The sequence below is a fragment of the Giraffa tippelskirchi genome, chromosome 12 (genome assembly GCF_054371585.1).
Source record: "Giraffa tippelskirchi isolate mGirTip1 chromosome 12, T2T-mGirTip1v1.2.pri, whole genome shotgun sequence".
Classification (NCBI taxonomy): Eukaryota; Metazoa; Chordata; class Mammalia; order Artiodactyla; family Giraffidae; genus Giraffa; species Giraffa tippelskirchi.
The window spans coordinates 18,347,414-18,363,529 of NC_137286.1; the positions used below are offsets into that span (position 1 = coordinate 18,347,414).

The window sequence follows — 16,116 nt, forward strand, 5'->3', positions numbered from 1 at the left end:
AGATTTTTCACCATCCTTTCCAGTTTCAAACTAATAGTGCAAATCAAATGAACTTTTCAAAATGTAAACACAATTAAATTAGTTTGGTTTAAAACTCTCTAAAGAGTCATATTCCTTTCATGATTGAAAAAAATCTTTAAAATGTTCTTTAAAATGTTACAAGTCTTGCCCATGGTTACCTCTCCAGCTTCATCCTCCACCACTACCATCAATGATTTTGGGCTCCACCTTCTTACCATTAAGAGCCTTCTTTAGGGAATCTGTACAAACTCTTCCCTATGTTTTGAGCTCTACCCACATCTCCCTCCCTCCAGGAGTCAGTACCTACATATTCTCCTCCAGGCACTTCAGAAATCACATTTTTAGAAATAAACACTGAACTCCTAAATTACAAGATCTTTGTTGTCATTTGTACAAAATGAGAACCTGCATTCATAGCAATTGTTTTTGTTTTAATTTTGCATTCATTTATATGATCTTCTTTTATTATTTATCTTGCCCTTTCCTGTAAGGTTTCTGAGGGTTGGAACAATGCCTGATTTTGCAAACATCGTATCCCTAGGACCCACTGTGCTGCCAGAAATGTGGTAGGTATTAGATAATGATGTGTTGATTCAATTGGTTTAATTGTAATACAAATTGCAAATGTCACTACTTGGCCAATACACTAATCATCTATCCTCTGTCTCAAAAAAGGAGTCTCAATACATGACATTTTTCCTCAGGATAGATGTGAATGGCAGTGGAAAGGTCCCTTACTATTGAGACTCTCCTTTTTAAATGGCTAGAAGACATGGGTTTAGCTTAACCTCAGATTCTCATTTAAATCTGTGTATTCTCCATGGCAACCTCAACTACTGACAAGAGACTGGGCCCCTTGTATTACTCTCCAACCTGCTCTTTTCTGTTAGAGCAGAACCAGCTTGCCAGAGATCTCATCACCACAAAGCTGTAAATATTAGAAGCCTTACTTTCTGGAGATATATATCCTCTTCAGAATTTAATTACTACTGGTTCATTTATTTAAATTGGAGTTAAGTTTGATTAGTTTAACATTAATATAAGTGAAAATAATATTTCTCTTTGACAAGATTTGGATGACAAATGCATAATTATCACTGGTGTATTTGAAAGTAAAACATTTATATTATCTGAATATTAAACAAGTCAGTATGGCCTCATGTTTTTTATTAATGAAACATAAAATTATAAGCGTTCTGTGTAAGAAAACTCTCTAACATGCCAAGTGACCACATTTCAGTCTTTCTTCATCCCTGTCAATGTTAATCAAATTCATTTTTATAAATATTCTATATATAACACAAGGCAATAGCAATGGCTATCTTATTGAAAAATGGAAAATTCTGCTCCTGCCTGAAGGACCTTAACCATTTCCTCAGGCATATCCACAGGGTACTGCAAGACTGGTTGACAGTAGTCCTGTGCTGAATCACACAGAGTCAGCAAACCTGACTTCAACAGACCTGCTCTGGAAGCCCATCTAGTCAGCTTAGCTTCATTTTGAGTCAATCAGAGCATCGAAACATTTAAATTTATTTTTTATTTATTTCCTTTTGGCTGCTGCTTGGCTCTTCATTGACGCATGTGGGCTTTCTCTAGTTGTGGTGTGTGGGCTTCTCATTGCAGTGGCTTCTTTTGCTGCAGAGCATGGGCTCTAGGGTGGGTAGGCTTCAGTAGTTGTGGCCCATGACCTCAGCTGCCTTGTGGCCTGTGGAATCTTCCCGAACCATGGACTGAACCGGTGTCCCCTGCATTGGAATGTGGATTCCTAACCACTGGACCACCAAGGGAAGTCCCAATACATTTGTATTTAAACTAATCTCTTTACTTCTCCAAACTCTAGAGAGGTATATTGCTTTTTGCTTTATTTGTATTATAAAGTAGTTTTCTCCTTTTTATTCAATTAGTATGGGTTCTTTTAGGATAAAAAAGATTTTGTAGGAAATAAAGAAATTTATCATGATAACAGCTTTCATCGTTGCATGCCACATGACTACTGTCCAAATATCATGAAACTATAGGGCTTGTTCAAATGACATATAATACAAACCTAGCTTTAAATATATAAAACAAGCAATATAGTTCTCAACCAAATAGTGATCACATGGAAAATTATCATGACATTTCCGATGCCCTTATTTCACAGGTTAACTGGAGAAATTACTCCATTCCACCCTTATCTTCTAATATATCTGTCACATAACCCCTCTAGGAGGATTGCCAAGTGCACCACTTCTACTGTCACTGCAATTATTAAATACTAACCATCTCTGATACTCATGATCAACTAGGTCAGTTAACACTCTACATTTACCTTTGCTCTACATTTACCTTATTTGGTGGGGGGGCAACTTTTACAAAAGGTAAATTCTAAAACATATCCTAGGCATCCCTGGGTCTGAGAAAACAGCTCAGATCTGGTGGTCCACCCCCTTACTCTGGATTAATATACTGATAGGCAAGTTGTTCTCTTATCTTGTGGAGTCTCTCTCTATGGAGAGATTTATAACACTAAAATGCTGCATGTATGTCAATGGTTAACATGATTTAGAACATCAAGGTAGTGATAGTATGCCTCCAATTAGACCCATTAATTTCCCCAAGCAACTTCCTATCTCCAGTATGCTCATCAGCAAACATTGAGCTTAATGTGCATGAATTGTCAATAATTCCTTTATTACATAGATAGCACTGGATAAAATATTAAATAAATATTTACTACACCAAATATCCTCACCTTGTTTTGTATATAGGCTATTAATACTACATAATTAATTATATGTAATTAATCAAACATTGAATAAATGTTTACTATACCAAACATCTGTCTTTCTCAGCAAAAGGGTGCCTATCACATTTACCAAATGTTTGTGTAAACAGGAGTAGTCATGTAAAGCTAATGATAATTAAACATAGGATTCAGAAATTCTGGGGGTTATAACCATACTTCAGTTTGAAAATAAAACCAATCCAAACAAAAATAAGAAAAAGACAAACAATATTGGTTTCTAAGTATCCTTGGAGCACTCTGGAGTGACATGGCACATACATATATGTCTGTACTATCATCACTGTACCATTGAGTAGTTAACTCCATGGTCCAAATGTAAGGAAAGAATAGTTATGAACACATTTTCTAATTCTGTTTTACAATAACATTGGCAGCTCTGATAGTTCCCTTAAGAGGGCTATTCTTCCTCATCACCTGCTCATTGTCCTCAAAACACATCCTATTCTATAGTCATTGTTGTTGCTGTTGTTGTTCAGTAGCCCAGTCATGTCCAAGTCCTTGCAACCCTATAGACTGCAGCACGCCAGGCCTCTCTGTCCCTCACCATCTTCCGAAGTTTGACCAAGTTCATGTCCATGGCATCGGTGATGCCATCCAGCCATCTCACTCTCTGTTGCCCTCTTCCCCCTCCTGCCCTCAATCTTTCCCAGTATCAGGGACTTTTCCAATGAGTCAGCTGTTTGCATCAGATGACCAAAATACTGGAGTTTCAGCTTCAGCATCAGTTCTTCCAACGAGTATTCAGGGTTGATTTCCCTTAAGATTGACTAGCTTTCTCTCCCTACTGTCCAAGTGACTCTCAGGAGTCTTCTCCAGCCCCACAGTTCAAAGGTATCAACATAGTCATTAACATGATATATTATCAATTTGGGGTGAAGGTACATGATTTGTCTCAAAATTGCACTCAGGAATACTGTCATATTAATTTAGTGATACAAATGCTCCATATACATATTACCAACCTCCTCCTAGGCTCACACTGTATGCCGGAAACATGAGTGTGGGTTGGTCTCAATGATACACTAAATATATGACTATAAAAACTGTGTTGCCCAGGAAAACACTCTTCTCCTCCCAATAATTACCCCTTCTGGACTAAAATTTGGGATACATGGTAAGCATTACAATTCTAATGTCTAATGGTCATTAGATCGCAGGTGACTAGATCATCACATTTAAAGGAATGAAGTTATATGTTTCTGCATGTCTGGCTGTTTGTGACCCCATGTACTGTTGCCCATCAGGCTTCTCTGTCCATGGGATTTACTTATATAAACTTTGTAAAGGAAAGAACATTGGTTAAAGTAAGATAGAACTGTATTTTGAAATTAGATTGAAACTCATTCTTTGAAAACTAAAAGCTAGTATCACTCTTTAAAATCACGTTTTATCTATTCAATAGTTAAGCCTCGTTACAAGAAGAACTGTAATGTGATTCTCTAGAAAGGTTATTTCTGAAATACTAAAGAAGGGCACCTAGCCCATCATCCCTGCAAATGGAGACCAGGATGAATTATTAAGTACCATAGATGCCTAGGGAAGAGATGAATCTGTTTGAAAGGTGACTCACAAAAATCAAAATATCCCTTAGTCAAGGGACTCAAAGAGTATTTGAAAAGGATGTTCAGACATCTGAGAGCACTATTCAGTAATTCAGCTTTAGCAAATACACTATCAGGCCATTGCCATAGGAGTCTTTGAGATTTAGTGAAGCAGTTAAAATCGAGAAGACAGATTTCACAAAATGATACAATATCCCATCATTGTGAAATTGTGCAAACAATACAGCAAAAGAGTATATGAATCTATAAGAGATTTTGTTTAATATTTAATATACTGGACATTCCTGCATAAATAGACTTGGTAATTCAGCACAGTGAAACAGGATAGATTTTCTTTAAAATGTGTAAATATACTTCAATTATTCTTTATTCATTTTCCTGCTTTTAGTACTGATGGTTAAAGTTTGGTGTCCTAACCAAATATTAATTTAAATTAGTTTTCTTCTTTGTATTACTAAGGCTAGGCTGCCTTGACAGATGGATCCCTATAATTCTAAAAACTGAAATGCATTTTTTTAAATTTATAGAATAGAAAAAATTTTGGTGGTAACCTAAGTCATCCTCAACACAGGCCTTACAAATTAGTTCTTTGGCTTTTCATCTTGGCCAAACAGAAGAAGACACAGCACAGAGGAGCAAGGACGCCAGTTTTCAGGATTTCCTTTCCTAGTTCACTGGTTATAACTCAGTTTCAAGGTCACCAAGTTCCAAGAAAACTAAGGAAATGTGGACTAGCTACTGTACAGATGAAAGGGAAAGGGATCATTGAAAATAATTATCAGCTTCTTTAGAATCTTCAAAACTAAAGAGCCTATATGAAAATAAATGCCAGCTCATATCCCATCTCAGCTTTTCTGAAAAAGCTCTTCATTGACCAAAGTTTTAGGAATTTCAGTTGACATTAATGTCTTCAAAAGTCTGAAAAACAACTGACTATAATAAAAAAAAAGATAACTGTTTTACTCCTAAACATTAAATATTTTTTACTTTGTCTCTAATTGGAGGATTGTTGCTTTACAGTATTGGGTTGGTTTCTACCAAACCTCAACAGGAATCAGCCATAGGTTTACCCATGTCCCCTCTCACTTGAACATCCCTCTGAAAATATTGACATAGGACAAAAAATCGCTTGTTAGAATTTTCAAAAATCACAATGTTATTTTAGAAAAAGCTTAACAAGATTCATCTGAAAAGTTAAGGCTAAATCCTGATGCCCCAGAAGTTGTTTTTTAAGATATTATTTTTTAGGGTACATTTTTGAGGATATAATTTGGATTTTCTAGATCATTTCTTCATGCAGAAACATGAAAAAATATTCATATTCATGATTCAGAAATGTTGCAAAGCTATTTCATTTAATCTAGTGTAAAAGAACAATGCTCCATTCTGGTATTCACACAGCATGCATCTTCATATGTTTACTAGTATTGCCAGTGGTTCTCAAACTTTAATGTGCATTCAAATCATATGAGATTTAAGGTACAAACACAAATCTATCACTTGCTTTCTCATATTCTGACTCTTTGGAGTTAGAGCCTCTATGTTTAAAAGTCCACAAGACACTTCTGCTACAAGTGACCTAGAGACTGAGCTTAAAAAACAGTTTGACCTCAGTGTGTTTGAAGTGTGATCATCCATTCTGTATTATCTTATATTTCTCAAAATCAGGGCAATGCTTTTCCCACAGTGAGCACTTGATTAGTGACTATTAAACAATAGATATGTGTTTAGTGTAATTTAAATATAAATTTTAAAAATTCAAATAACAGTTTGAAAAAAAAATCTCTGCCACTTACTAAGTTTTTGATGTGATCAAGTCATAGAGTGCTCTGCATTTCAGTTTCTAAGACTGTCAGGTGAAAATCATCCTAGATCCTTGTATGGTATTGAAAAGATTAGATAAAATGGATACATAAAATAGATACGATAGATCTTATAATTATTCTACAACTCATGTATATTAACTCTTCAGGTGTATTATTCAGGTGTATTAACTATGCTTTAATCCATTTAAGTTTCATCTAGATAGTTTAAAGCTAAATAATCAAAATACATGTTTTCGGTCAATATGATTTTTTAAAGAGACTTATTTCCAAATGATGTTGGAGAACCTTTTAAAAGTACAGAAATGTGGTGACTGAGCTAAAGATTTGATGTGAAACTTTCAAATTTAAACAAGACACTTTATCTGAGATTTCACTTTCCTAATTAAACAATGAAGAGCAAGCATAAATGAAGTGCCTTCAATTCTAAATTTTACAATGATATGGCCTTTCTAAGAAATCATATTAAATGAAATAGAATCACATGCCAGAGACATTACTTTGCCAACATAGGTCCGTATAGTCAAAGCTATGTTTTTCCAGTAGTCATGTATAGATGTGAGAGTTAGACCATAAAGAAGGCTGAGTGCCAAAGAACTGATGCTTTTGAACTGTGGTTTTGGAGAAGACTCTTGAGAGTCCCTCGGACAGCAAGCAGTTCAACCCAGTCAACCCTAAAGGAAATCAATCCTGAATACTCATTGGAAGGACTGATGCTGAAGCTGAAGCTCCATTACTTTGGCCACCTGATACAAAGAGCCAACTCATTAGAAAAGGCCCTGATGCAGGGAGAGATGAGTGCAATTGTGTGGTAGTCTCATCTCACACAAGGCCTCTGCTTTTTCTTTTTCCCCCAGTAAATGCAGAGTTCCAGTTCTTGTAGGGAGGGGCAGGTTACTTCTGCAGGCTCAGAAGTTTCAGAGGAAGCTGGCTGATCAAATCTTTGGGGACAACCACCATATCTCCATCTCAGTCATCAAATTTCCAGAGTTTACCAAACAGAGCCCTGACTTTGAAATTGTAGATCTGCTTTGTTGGATATTTGGCTTTCTGTAAAGTGAAGTCACCCAGCTCTTACATCTTCACCTTAGTCTTCAGATTTCTTTACCTTCCTTCTGCAGGAGAGGAGGACTTCATTTATTTTGCAAAGAAAACCTCTGGCCATGACTCTCAGTTTTCAATTACTTATTAGTTTTCTTTAGTAGTGCATTATCTTATGTTAAATTAATGTAGTTTAGCAAAGGCATCCAATCCCATGATCCTTCCAGTTTAATTTTTCCCAATAAGTTTGAAATATAATGTAGTACACTTGTTTATTTTCTATTCAACTGCTACTGTCCAAATATACCAGCAACAAATGTTTTAACAGCAAACTTCCACATTGCATCAGAAGATGTTGATAGGGTTCTCAATGGTGGCTGAGTAATGTACAATCAGCTCAAAAACCTCATCTTATAACCTGCTCCTGGGACTACCCCTAATATCAACTCTACAGGTTGTATTTGCTGGAAGCAGATGCTAAGATGCAGTAGGTGGTGCAGCATCGACCAGGGATCAATATTTGTGAAAGTAAGAAAATAAATAGGGTTGAGCAGAAGGCGAAGCTAAAGGTGTGTCCAAAATGTGAATCAGATAACAAAATTCATTCTGGCTTTTCACACACAGTTGCTTCTTTTGATTTTTATGCTGTCTCGCCATTAAGCCCACCTCTTGAAAGAATATGTATTTATTTGCTAACCTAAGAAATTGGTTCTCTTGAGGACTTTTCCTTTTATAGTAGGACAAACTGATATATTGGTATGAATCAAGTTTTGAAGAAGGCCTAAAGGACCCATTGCTTTTTAATCTGGAAAAACTGTTTCTGAGATTAGAGATCTAGTGGACAATCATGTGACAGAATTAAAATTTTTCTTGGGAAGAGCTATAATATAGAAATACTTAACAGAAAATTAGTAGGGTTTACATGATCATGTTCCCCATAATAACTTTCCCCAAGTGTGATTTTTATTATAATTAAACAAAGAAATGGTTAACTACTAGAAAGAACTTAAAGTGAGTACCTAGGATTTTGTATATAAATGTGGATAAAAGACTAATAATGAAATGGGAGGAAATGAACTTGCTTTGAGTGTTTAAGTTGTGAAAGAGTAGTTATAGATATTATTTCATCAAACTTTCAAAATTACTCCAGAAAATTTGATAGCATTTGTTAACACCATTTTACAGAAAAGAAAACTGCGATATGAAGACTGTAGGAATTTGCTGAAATCACCCAACAAATGAGTAATAGATGTGCAGATGATGCCCTGTGTCTCTGGTTCCAAAACCCAGGACATTCCCACTGCATCTGGGTCTTCTTACAGAATTAATTGCTAAGATTAATATATTAGTGTCAATGATTCCTAAAACTGGACATACCACAGGAAGCAGTTCCCCAGGGCTTCCCAGGTGGCACTAGTGGTAAAGAACCCACCTGCCAGTGTAGGAGACATAAGAGACATGGGTTCAGTCCCTGGGTTGGGAAGATCCCCTGAAGGAGGGATGGCAACCCACTCCAGTATTATTGCCTGGAGAAGTCCATGGACAGAGGAGCCTGCAGGGCTACAGTCCATGGGATCACAGAGTCAGACATGACTGAAGTGACTAGCACACACGCAACAGTTCCACAAAGTCAAATTAGTGTCTTATATTCACAGTGATACAGGTTCAACACTCAATTTAGGAGAGGAGGGCTTGAAACTTTTACCATTTATTAAAATTAATTAATCATGCAAGCATACCTTCCAGACATTTCTTCAGACTACTTTAAAATTAGGTGTTCCTGAAATCTTTGCTACTCTAGAAAGGTTAATTCACCATAGTATTCAACAAGTGACAGGAAAATGCCTAGATGAATAATAAAGGGAGCACTTTGGAGACACCAGTAATTAATGTTAATTTGATGATAAATTTCACATAACATGACTTGAATAAACGGAAATTAATGAGTCAGGGGAAGAAATGAGTCAAATAAATAGCTGCCTCAAGATCTAAGTTGGCCAGAGTTCAAGAAAACAAATATTTTTTTACCATTTCAATTATGTAATTAGCCAAAAAGCCAGAAGTCACTTGCATCTCATTATTATGTGAGAAAGACTGATGACATTGTTCCAGTGTTTACATTACTCTATTTTTTCCTCACCATGGGGTAGCTACCAGATATGCATGGAGTGAACATAAACGGAAAACATAAACTGTGTTGCAAAACAGATAAAGAGATTCATGGAACATTTGTACATTTTGCTTCTACAAAGCAAGGGGGAAAAAAGGTAGAAATTTTAGTAATTCAAATTATCGATGTTTACAGATTTAAACTGTAGTATTGGTAGCATGGCCCTCTAACATGTCCACATCACAATCTCCAGAATATGTGAATTACCTTATATGGCAATGCACTTGGGAATGTGACTAAATTAAGAATCTTGAGATGGGGAGATGTTCCTAGATAATTATCTTGAGTAATTCTAGTATTATTTTTGAGATTTTCTTGGATAATTTAACCTGGAGATTATCTAGATTGGCCCTACATGTAATCACAAAGGTTCTTCTAAGAAAGAAAAAGAATGGAGGCAGAGGAAAAAGCAGAGGATGCAGCAACAGAAGCAAGAAGTTGGAATGATGTGAGGAGAAGGACATGAGTCAAGGAGTGCAGGCAGCCTCAGTCAGTTCAGTCCATCAGTCGTGTCTGACACTTTGTGACCTCATGGACTGCAGCAAGCCAGGCCACCCGGTCCATCATCAGCTCCCAGAATCTACTCAAACTCACGTCCATTGAATCAGTGATGCCATCCAACCATCTGTCATCCCCTTCTCCTCCCACCTTCAATCTTCCCAGCATGAGGGTCTTTTCAAGTGAGTCAGTTCTTCTCATCAGGTGGCCAAAGTATTGGAGTTTCAGCTTCAGCATCAGTCATTCCAATGAATATTCAGGACTGATTTCCTTTAGGATGGACTGGTTGGATCTCCTTGAAGTCCAAGGCACTCTCAAGGCACTTCTCCAACACCACAGTTCAAAAGCATCAATTCTCCAGCACTCAGCTTTCTTTATAGTCCAACACTCACACCCATACATAACTGGAAAAACCATAGCTTTGACTAGACAGACCTTTGTCGGCAAAGTAATATCTCTGCTTTTGAATATGATGTCTAGGTTGGTCATAGCTTCTCTTACAAGGAGCCAGAGTGTTTTAATTTCATGGCTGCAGTCACCATCTATAGTGATTTTGGAGCCCCCCAAAATAAATCTGTCACTGTTTCCACTGTTTCCCCCTCTATGTGCCATGAAGTGATGGGACCGGATGCCATGATCCTAGTTTTATGAATGTTGAGTTTGAAGCCAATTTTTTCACTCACCTCTTTCACTTTCATCAAGAGGGTGTGGGAAAAATGGAGAAAGGAGGTCCTTTAAGTGGCCTAGTCTCATGGAATCTAAGACACTGTAAGTTGCTGGATGCAGGTTTATTTTCTGAGACATCCAGAGAGGAAATTAAAGCTGCCAACCACACTTGTGATACCCCACTGGCTGTATGAGGCATCCTTACTTCATGTGGAAGGGTGTCTTTAAATTGCTGACATGTGGAATCTTCCCCCTCCCACTCCTCAAAGCTTATTAACCACTTTACTGTCTCCCAGGGTGTGTGGGGAGTATGTGTGTACCTCTGTGTGTGCATGCGTGGGTGTGCTTGCACATGAGAGATGCCTGGGCTATCTTTGCTATATGTACATAGGGCCATTGGATCTTTATTTTTGATTAATTTGTTCTGACTTTTTGGTTTGTTTTTTAAGGGATTGTAATGAACACATGTCAGGATACCCAATGCCAAATAAAGGTATTGTATTTCTTAAAAAAAAAAACCTTTCATCAAGAGGCTCTTTAGTACTTCTTCACTTTCTGCCATAAGGGGGGTATCATCTACATATTTGAAGTTATTGATATTTCTCCCGGAAATCTTGATTCCAGCTTGTGCTTCATCCAGCCCAGCATTTCTCATAATATACCCTGCATATAAGTTAAATAAGCAGGATGACAATAAACAGCCTTGAAGTACTTCTTTCCATATTTAGAACCAGTCTGTTGTTCCATGTCCAGTTCACAAATTTCTCAAGAGGAAGGTCAGGTGGTCTGGTATTCCCATCTATTTCAGAATTTCCCACAATTTGCTGTGATCCACACAGTCAAAGGCTTTGGCATAGTCAATAATGCAGAAATAGATGTTTTTCTTGAACTCTCTTGCATTTTCGATGACCCAATGGATGTTGGCAATTTGATCTCTGGTTCCTCTGCCTTTTCTAAATCCAGCTTGAACATCTAGAAGTTCACAGTTCACATACTGTTGAAGTCTGGCCTGGAGAATTTTGAGCATTACTTCGCTAGTGTGTGAGATGAGTGCAATTGTGCAATAGATTGAGCATTCTTTGGCATTGCCTTTCTTTGGAATTGGAATGAAAACACATTTTCCAGTCCTGTGGCCACTACTGAGTTTTCCAAATTTGCTGGCATATTGAGGGCAGCACTTTCACAGAATCATCTTTTAGGATTTGAAATGGTTCAGCTGGAATTCCATCACCTTCACTAGCTTTGTAGTGATGCTTCCTAAGGCCCACTTGACTTGCCATGCCAGTATGTCTGGCTCTAGGTGAGTGATAACACCATCCTGATTATCTGGGTCATGAAGATCTTTTTTGCATAGTTCTTCTGTGTATTTTTGCCACCTCTTCTTAATATCTTCTGCTTCTCTTAGGTCCATACCATCTCTTTCCTTTATTGTGCCCATCTTTGCATGAAATGTTCCCTTGGTGTCTCTAATTTTCTTGAAGAGATCTCTAGTTTTTCCCATTCTATTGTTTTCCTCTATTTCTTTGCACTGATCACTGAGGAAGGCTTTCTTATCTCTCCTTGCTATTCTTTGGAACTCTGCATTCAAATGGGTATATCTTTCCTTTTCTCCTTTGCCTTTCATGTCTCTTCTTTTCACAGCTATTTGTAAGGCCTCCTCAAACAGCCATTTTGCTTTTTTGCATTTCTTTTTCTAGGGGATGGTCCTGATTCCTGTCTCCTGTACAATGTCACAAATGCTGGAGCAGCAGCTGCGCACCACTGGAGAATCTTTGAGAAGATTCCTCATGTCCAAGGGCAAAGAAGAAGCCCCAGTAAGATGATAGGGTGGGCAAACAAATTAACATTTAGAATGAAACCTCATTCCTGCCAGAGACGCTCAGAGGGCTCAAACAAACCTTGTTCAAACCAGGACCCAGAGACCCCACAGAGATTGAGATCGAAATGTAGTTGAGTGTGTCCTGTGGAGGTACCGGTTAGCGGTGGACTGCCACAGGGGCAGGGGCTCTGGGTGCAGCAGACTTGGGTATGGAAAAAGCCCTCTTGGAGAAGGTCTCCATTAACCCCACCATAGAGCTGCCAGAACTTACACAGGACTGGGAAATAGACTCTTAGAGGGCACAAACAGAACCCTGTGCACACGAGGACCCAGGAGAAAGGGTCAGTGACCCCACAAGAGACTGACCCAGACTTGCCTGGAATGTCCAGGAGTCTCCGGCAGAGGCGTGGGTCAGTGGTGGCCTGCTGCAGGGTTGGGAGCACTGAGTGTAGCAGTACATGCCTGGGACAATTTGAAGGAGGTCACCATTATTTTCATTACCTCCACCATAGTTTGGCCTCAGGTAAACAACAGGGAGGGAACACAACTCCACTCATCAACAGAAAATTGGATTAAAGATTTATTGAGCATGGCCCTGCCCACCAGAACAAGACCCTGTTTCCCCCTCCTTCAGTCTCTCCCATCAGGAAGCTTCCATGAGCCTCTTATCCTTCTCCATCAGAGGGCAGAGAGACCAAAAACCACAATCACAGAAAACTAACCAATCTCATCACGTGGACCACAGCCTTGTCTAACTCAATGCAACTATGAGCCATGTGGTGTAGGGCCACCCAAGAAGGACGGGTCGTGATGGAGATTTCTGACAAAATGTGGTCCACTGGAGAAGGCAATGACAAACTACTTCAGTATTCTTGCCTTGAGAAACCCATGAACAATATGAAAAGGCAAAAGGATATGACTTTGAAAGATGAACTCCCCAGGTCAGTAGGTGCCCAATATGCTACTGGAGATCAGTGGAGAAATAACTCCAGAAAGAATGAAGAAGTGAAGAAGAAGCAAAAACAATACCCAGTTGTGGCTATGACTGGTGATAGAAGCAAATTCTGATGCTCTAAAGAGCAACATTGCATAGGAACCTGTAATGTTAGGTCCATGAATCAAGGCAAACTGGAAGTGGTCAAACAGGAGACGACAAGAGTGAACATCAACATTCTAGGAATCAGCGAGCTAAAATGGACTGGAATGGGTTAATTTAACTCAGATGACCATTATATCTACTACTGTGGGCAAGAATCCCTTAGAAAAATGGAGTAGCCATCATAGTCAACAAAAGAGTTCGAAATGCAGTACTTGGATGCAATCTCAAAAAGGACAGAATGATCTCTGTTCATTTCCAAGGCAAACTATTCAATCTCACAGTAATCTGAGACTATGTCCCAACCAGTAATGCTGAAGAAGCTCAGGTTGAATGATTCTACGAAGACCTACAAGATCTTATAGAACTAACACCCAGAAAAGATGTCTTTTTCATTATAGGGGACTGGAATGCAAAAATAGGAAGTTAAGAAACACCTGGAGTAACAGGCAAATTTGGCCTTGGAGTACAGGATGGATCAGGTCCAAGGCTAATAGAGTTTTCCAAAGAGAACACACTGGTCATAGCAAACACCCTTTTCCAACAACATAAGAGAAGATTCTACACGTGGACATCACCAGGTGGTCAATACCAAAATGAGATTGATTATATTCTTTACAGCCAAAGTTGGAGAAGCTCTATACAGTCAGCAAAAACAAGACTGGGAGCTGACTGTGGCTCAGATCATGAGCTCCTTATTGCCAAATTCAGACTGAAATTGAAGAAACTAGGGAAAAACCACTGGATCATTCAGGTATGACCTAAATCAAATTCTTTATGATTATATAGTGGAAGTGAGAAATAGATTCATGGGATTAGATCTGATAGACAGAGTGCCTGAAGAACTATGGATAGAGGTTTGTGACATTGTACAGGAGATAGGAATTAAGACCATCCCCAAGAAAAAGAAATACAGGCAGCCTACAGAAACTTTAAAAGGTAAGGGAGCGGCACAAAACCAGAAGTGCAGATCCTTGGAAAAGGATAGAAAGTCTAGAGATAAACCCACACATCTACGGCCAACTGATCTATGACAAAGGAGGCAAGAAAATACAATGGAGAAAAGACAGTCTCTTGAATAAGTGGTGTTGGGAAAACTGGACGGCTACATGTAAAAGAATGAAATTTGAACACTATGTAACATCATATAAAAAAATAAACTCAAAATGGATTAAAGACCTAAATGTAAGGCCAGATACTATAAAACTCTTAGAGGAAAACACAGGCAGAAACCTCTGACATCAATCACATCAAGATCTTTTTTGATCCACCACCTAGTGAAAATAAAAATAAATAAATAAATAAACAAATGGAACCTGCTGCTGCTGCTAAGTCGCTTCAGTTGTGTCCGATTCTGTGCGACCCCATAGATGGCAGCCCACCAGGCTCCTTTGTCCCTGGGATTCTCCAGGCAAGAATACTGGAGTGGGTTGCCATTTCCTTCTCCAATACATCATGCATGCTAAGTTGCTTCAGTCGTGTCCAACTCTGTGCGACCCTATGGACAGCAGCCCACCAGGCTCCTCTGTCTACGGGATTCTCGAGGCAAAAATACTGGAGTGGATTGTCATTTCCTTCTCCAGTTAAACTTAAAAACTTTTGCATAGCAAAGAAAACCATAAACAAAACAGAAAGACAAACCTCAGAATGGGTGAAAATATTTGTAAATGAAGCAACTGACAAGGGATTGAGCTTTAAAACATACAAAGAGCTCATGTAGCTCAATATCAGAAAAACAGACAAGTCAATTAAAAAATGGATAGAATATGGGTAGAAATAGCCATTTCTCAAAAAAAGACATACAGATATAAAAAGAGCACATGAAAACATGCTTAGCATCACTAATTATTAGAGAAATGCAAATTAAAAATATTGTGAGGTATCACCTCACGTATCACACTGGTATCACCTCAGGTATCACACTGGTCAGATGGCCATCATCAAAAAATCCTCAAATAACAAATGCTGGAGGGGGTGTGGAGAAAAGAGGTACTTTCCTACATTGTTGCTGGGAATTTAAATTGGTAAGGCTGCTATGGATAACAATATGGAGATTCCTTAAAAAACTAAAAATTGAATTACCATTTGACCCAACAATCCTACTCTTGGGCATATACCCAGAAAAAATTATAATTCAAAGTGATACATGCAAAAGACTGATTTACTTAAGGAAAAAAGCTTAAAAATGCTTTTTTTTAAGCTAGAGATTTTTACATTCTAAAAAACTACAAAATGATTTCTGGTTTTGTATCAAATCAAACTGATTATTCAGATTCTAGTGGTGGTAAGATTCTATACAAAACCAGTTACATGCCTACTTAAGTGATGGCCATCTCTCCATTTAATACTGTCAGTACCAACAACATTAGGATTTAAAAATAGCCTTGGGATATGAAAATATAAGGAAAGTTATGACCAACCTAGACAGCATATTAAAAAGCAGAGACATTACTTTGCCAACAAAGTTCCGTCTAGTCAAGGCTATGGTTTTACCAGTAGTCATGTATGGATATGAGAGTTGGACTATAAAGAAAGCTGAGCACCAAAGAATTGATGCTTTTGAACTGTGGTGTTGGAGAAGACTCTTGAGAGTCCCTTGGACTGCAAGGAGATCCAACCAGTCCATCCT

General features: G+C 38.1%; 2 protein-coding genes across 2 annotated transcripts in view; one reads left to right on the plus strand and one right to left on the minus strand.

Moving 5' to 3' along the window:
* The window catches only part of LOC145528563 (uncharacterized), a 150,037-nt gene extending 135,240 nt beyond the window's left edge, over positions 1 to 14,797 (plus strand). The window contains exons 9-11 of the mRNA XM_081547239.1: positions 513 to 587; positions 11,022 to 11,065; positions 12,270 to 14,797. Of these exons, the coding sequence (XP_081403365.1) occupies positions 513 to 587; positions 11,022 to 11,065; positions 12,270 to 12,526 (376 nt within the window). The 3' untranslated portion in view covers positions 12,527 to 14,797. The remainder of the gene's footprint in view (positions 1 to 512; positions 588 to 11,021; positions 11,066 to 12,269) is intronic.
* Positions 1 to 16,116, minus strand: part of LRFN5 (leucine rich repeat and fibronectin type III domain containing 5) — a 984,773-nt gene that overhangs the window by 938,437 nt on the left and 30,220 nt on the right. The gene's annotated exons all lie outside the window — the stretch shown is intronic.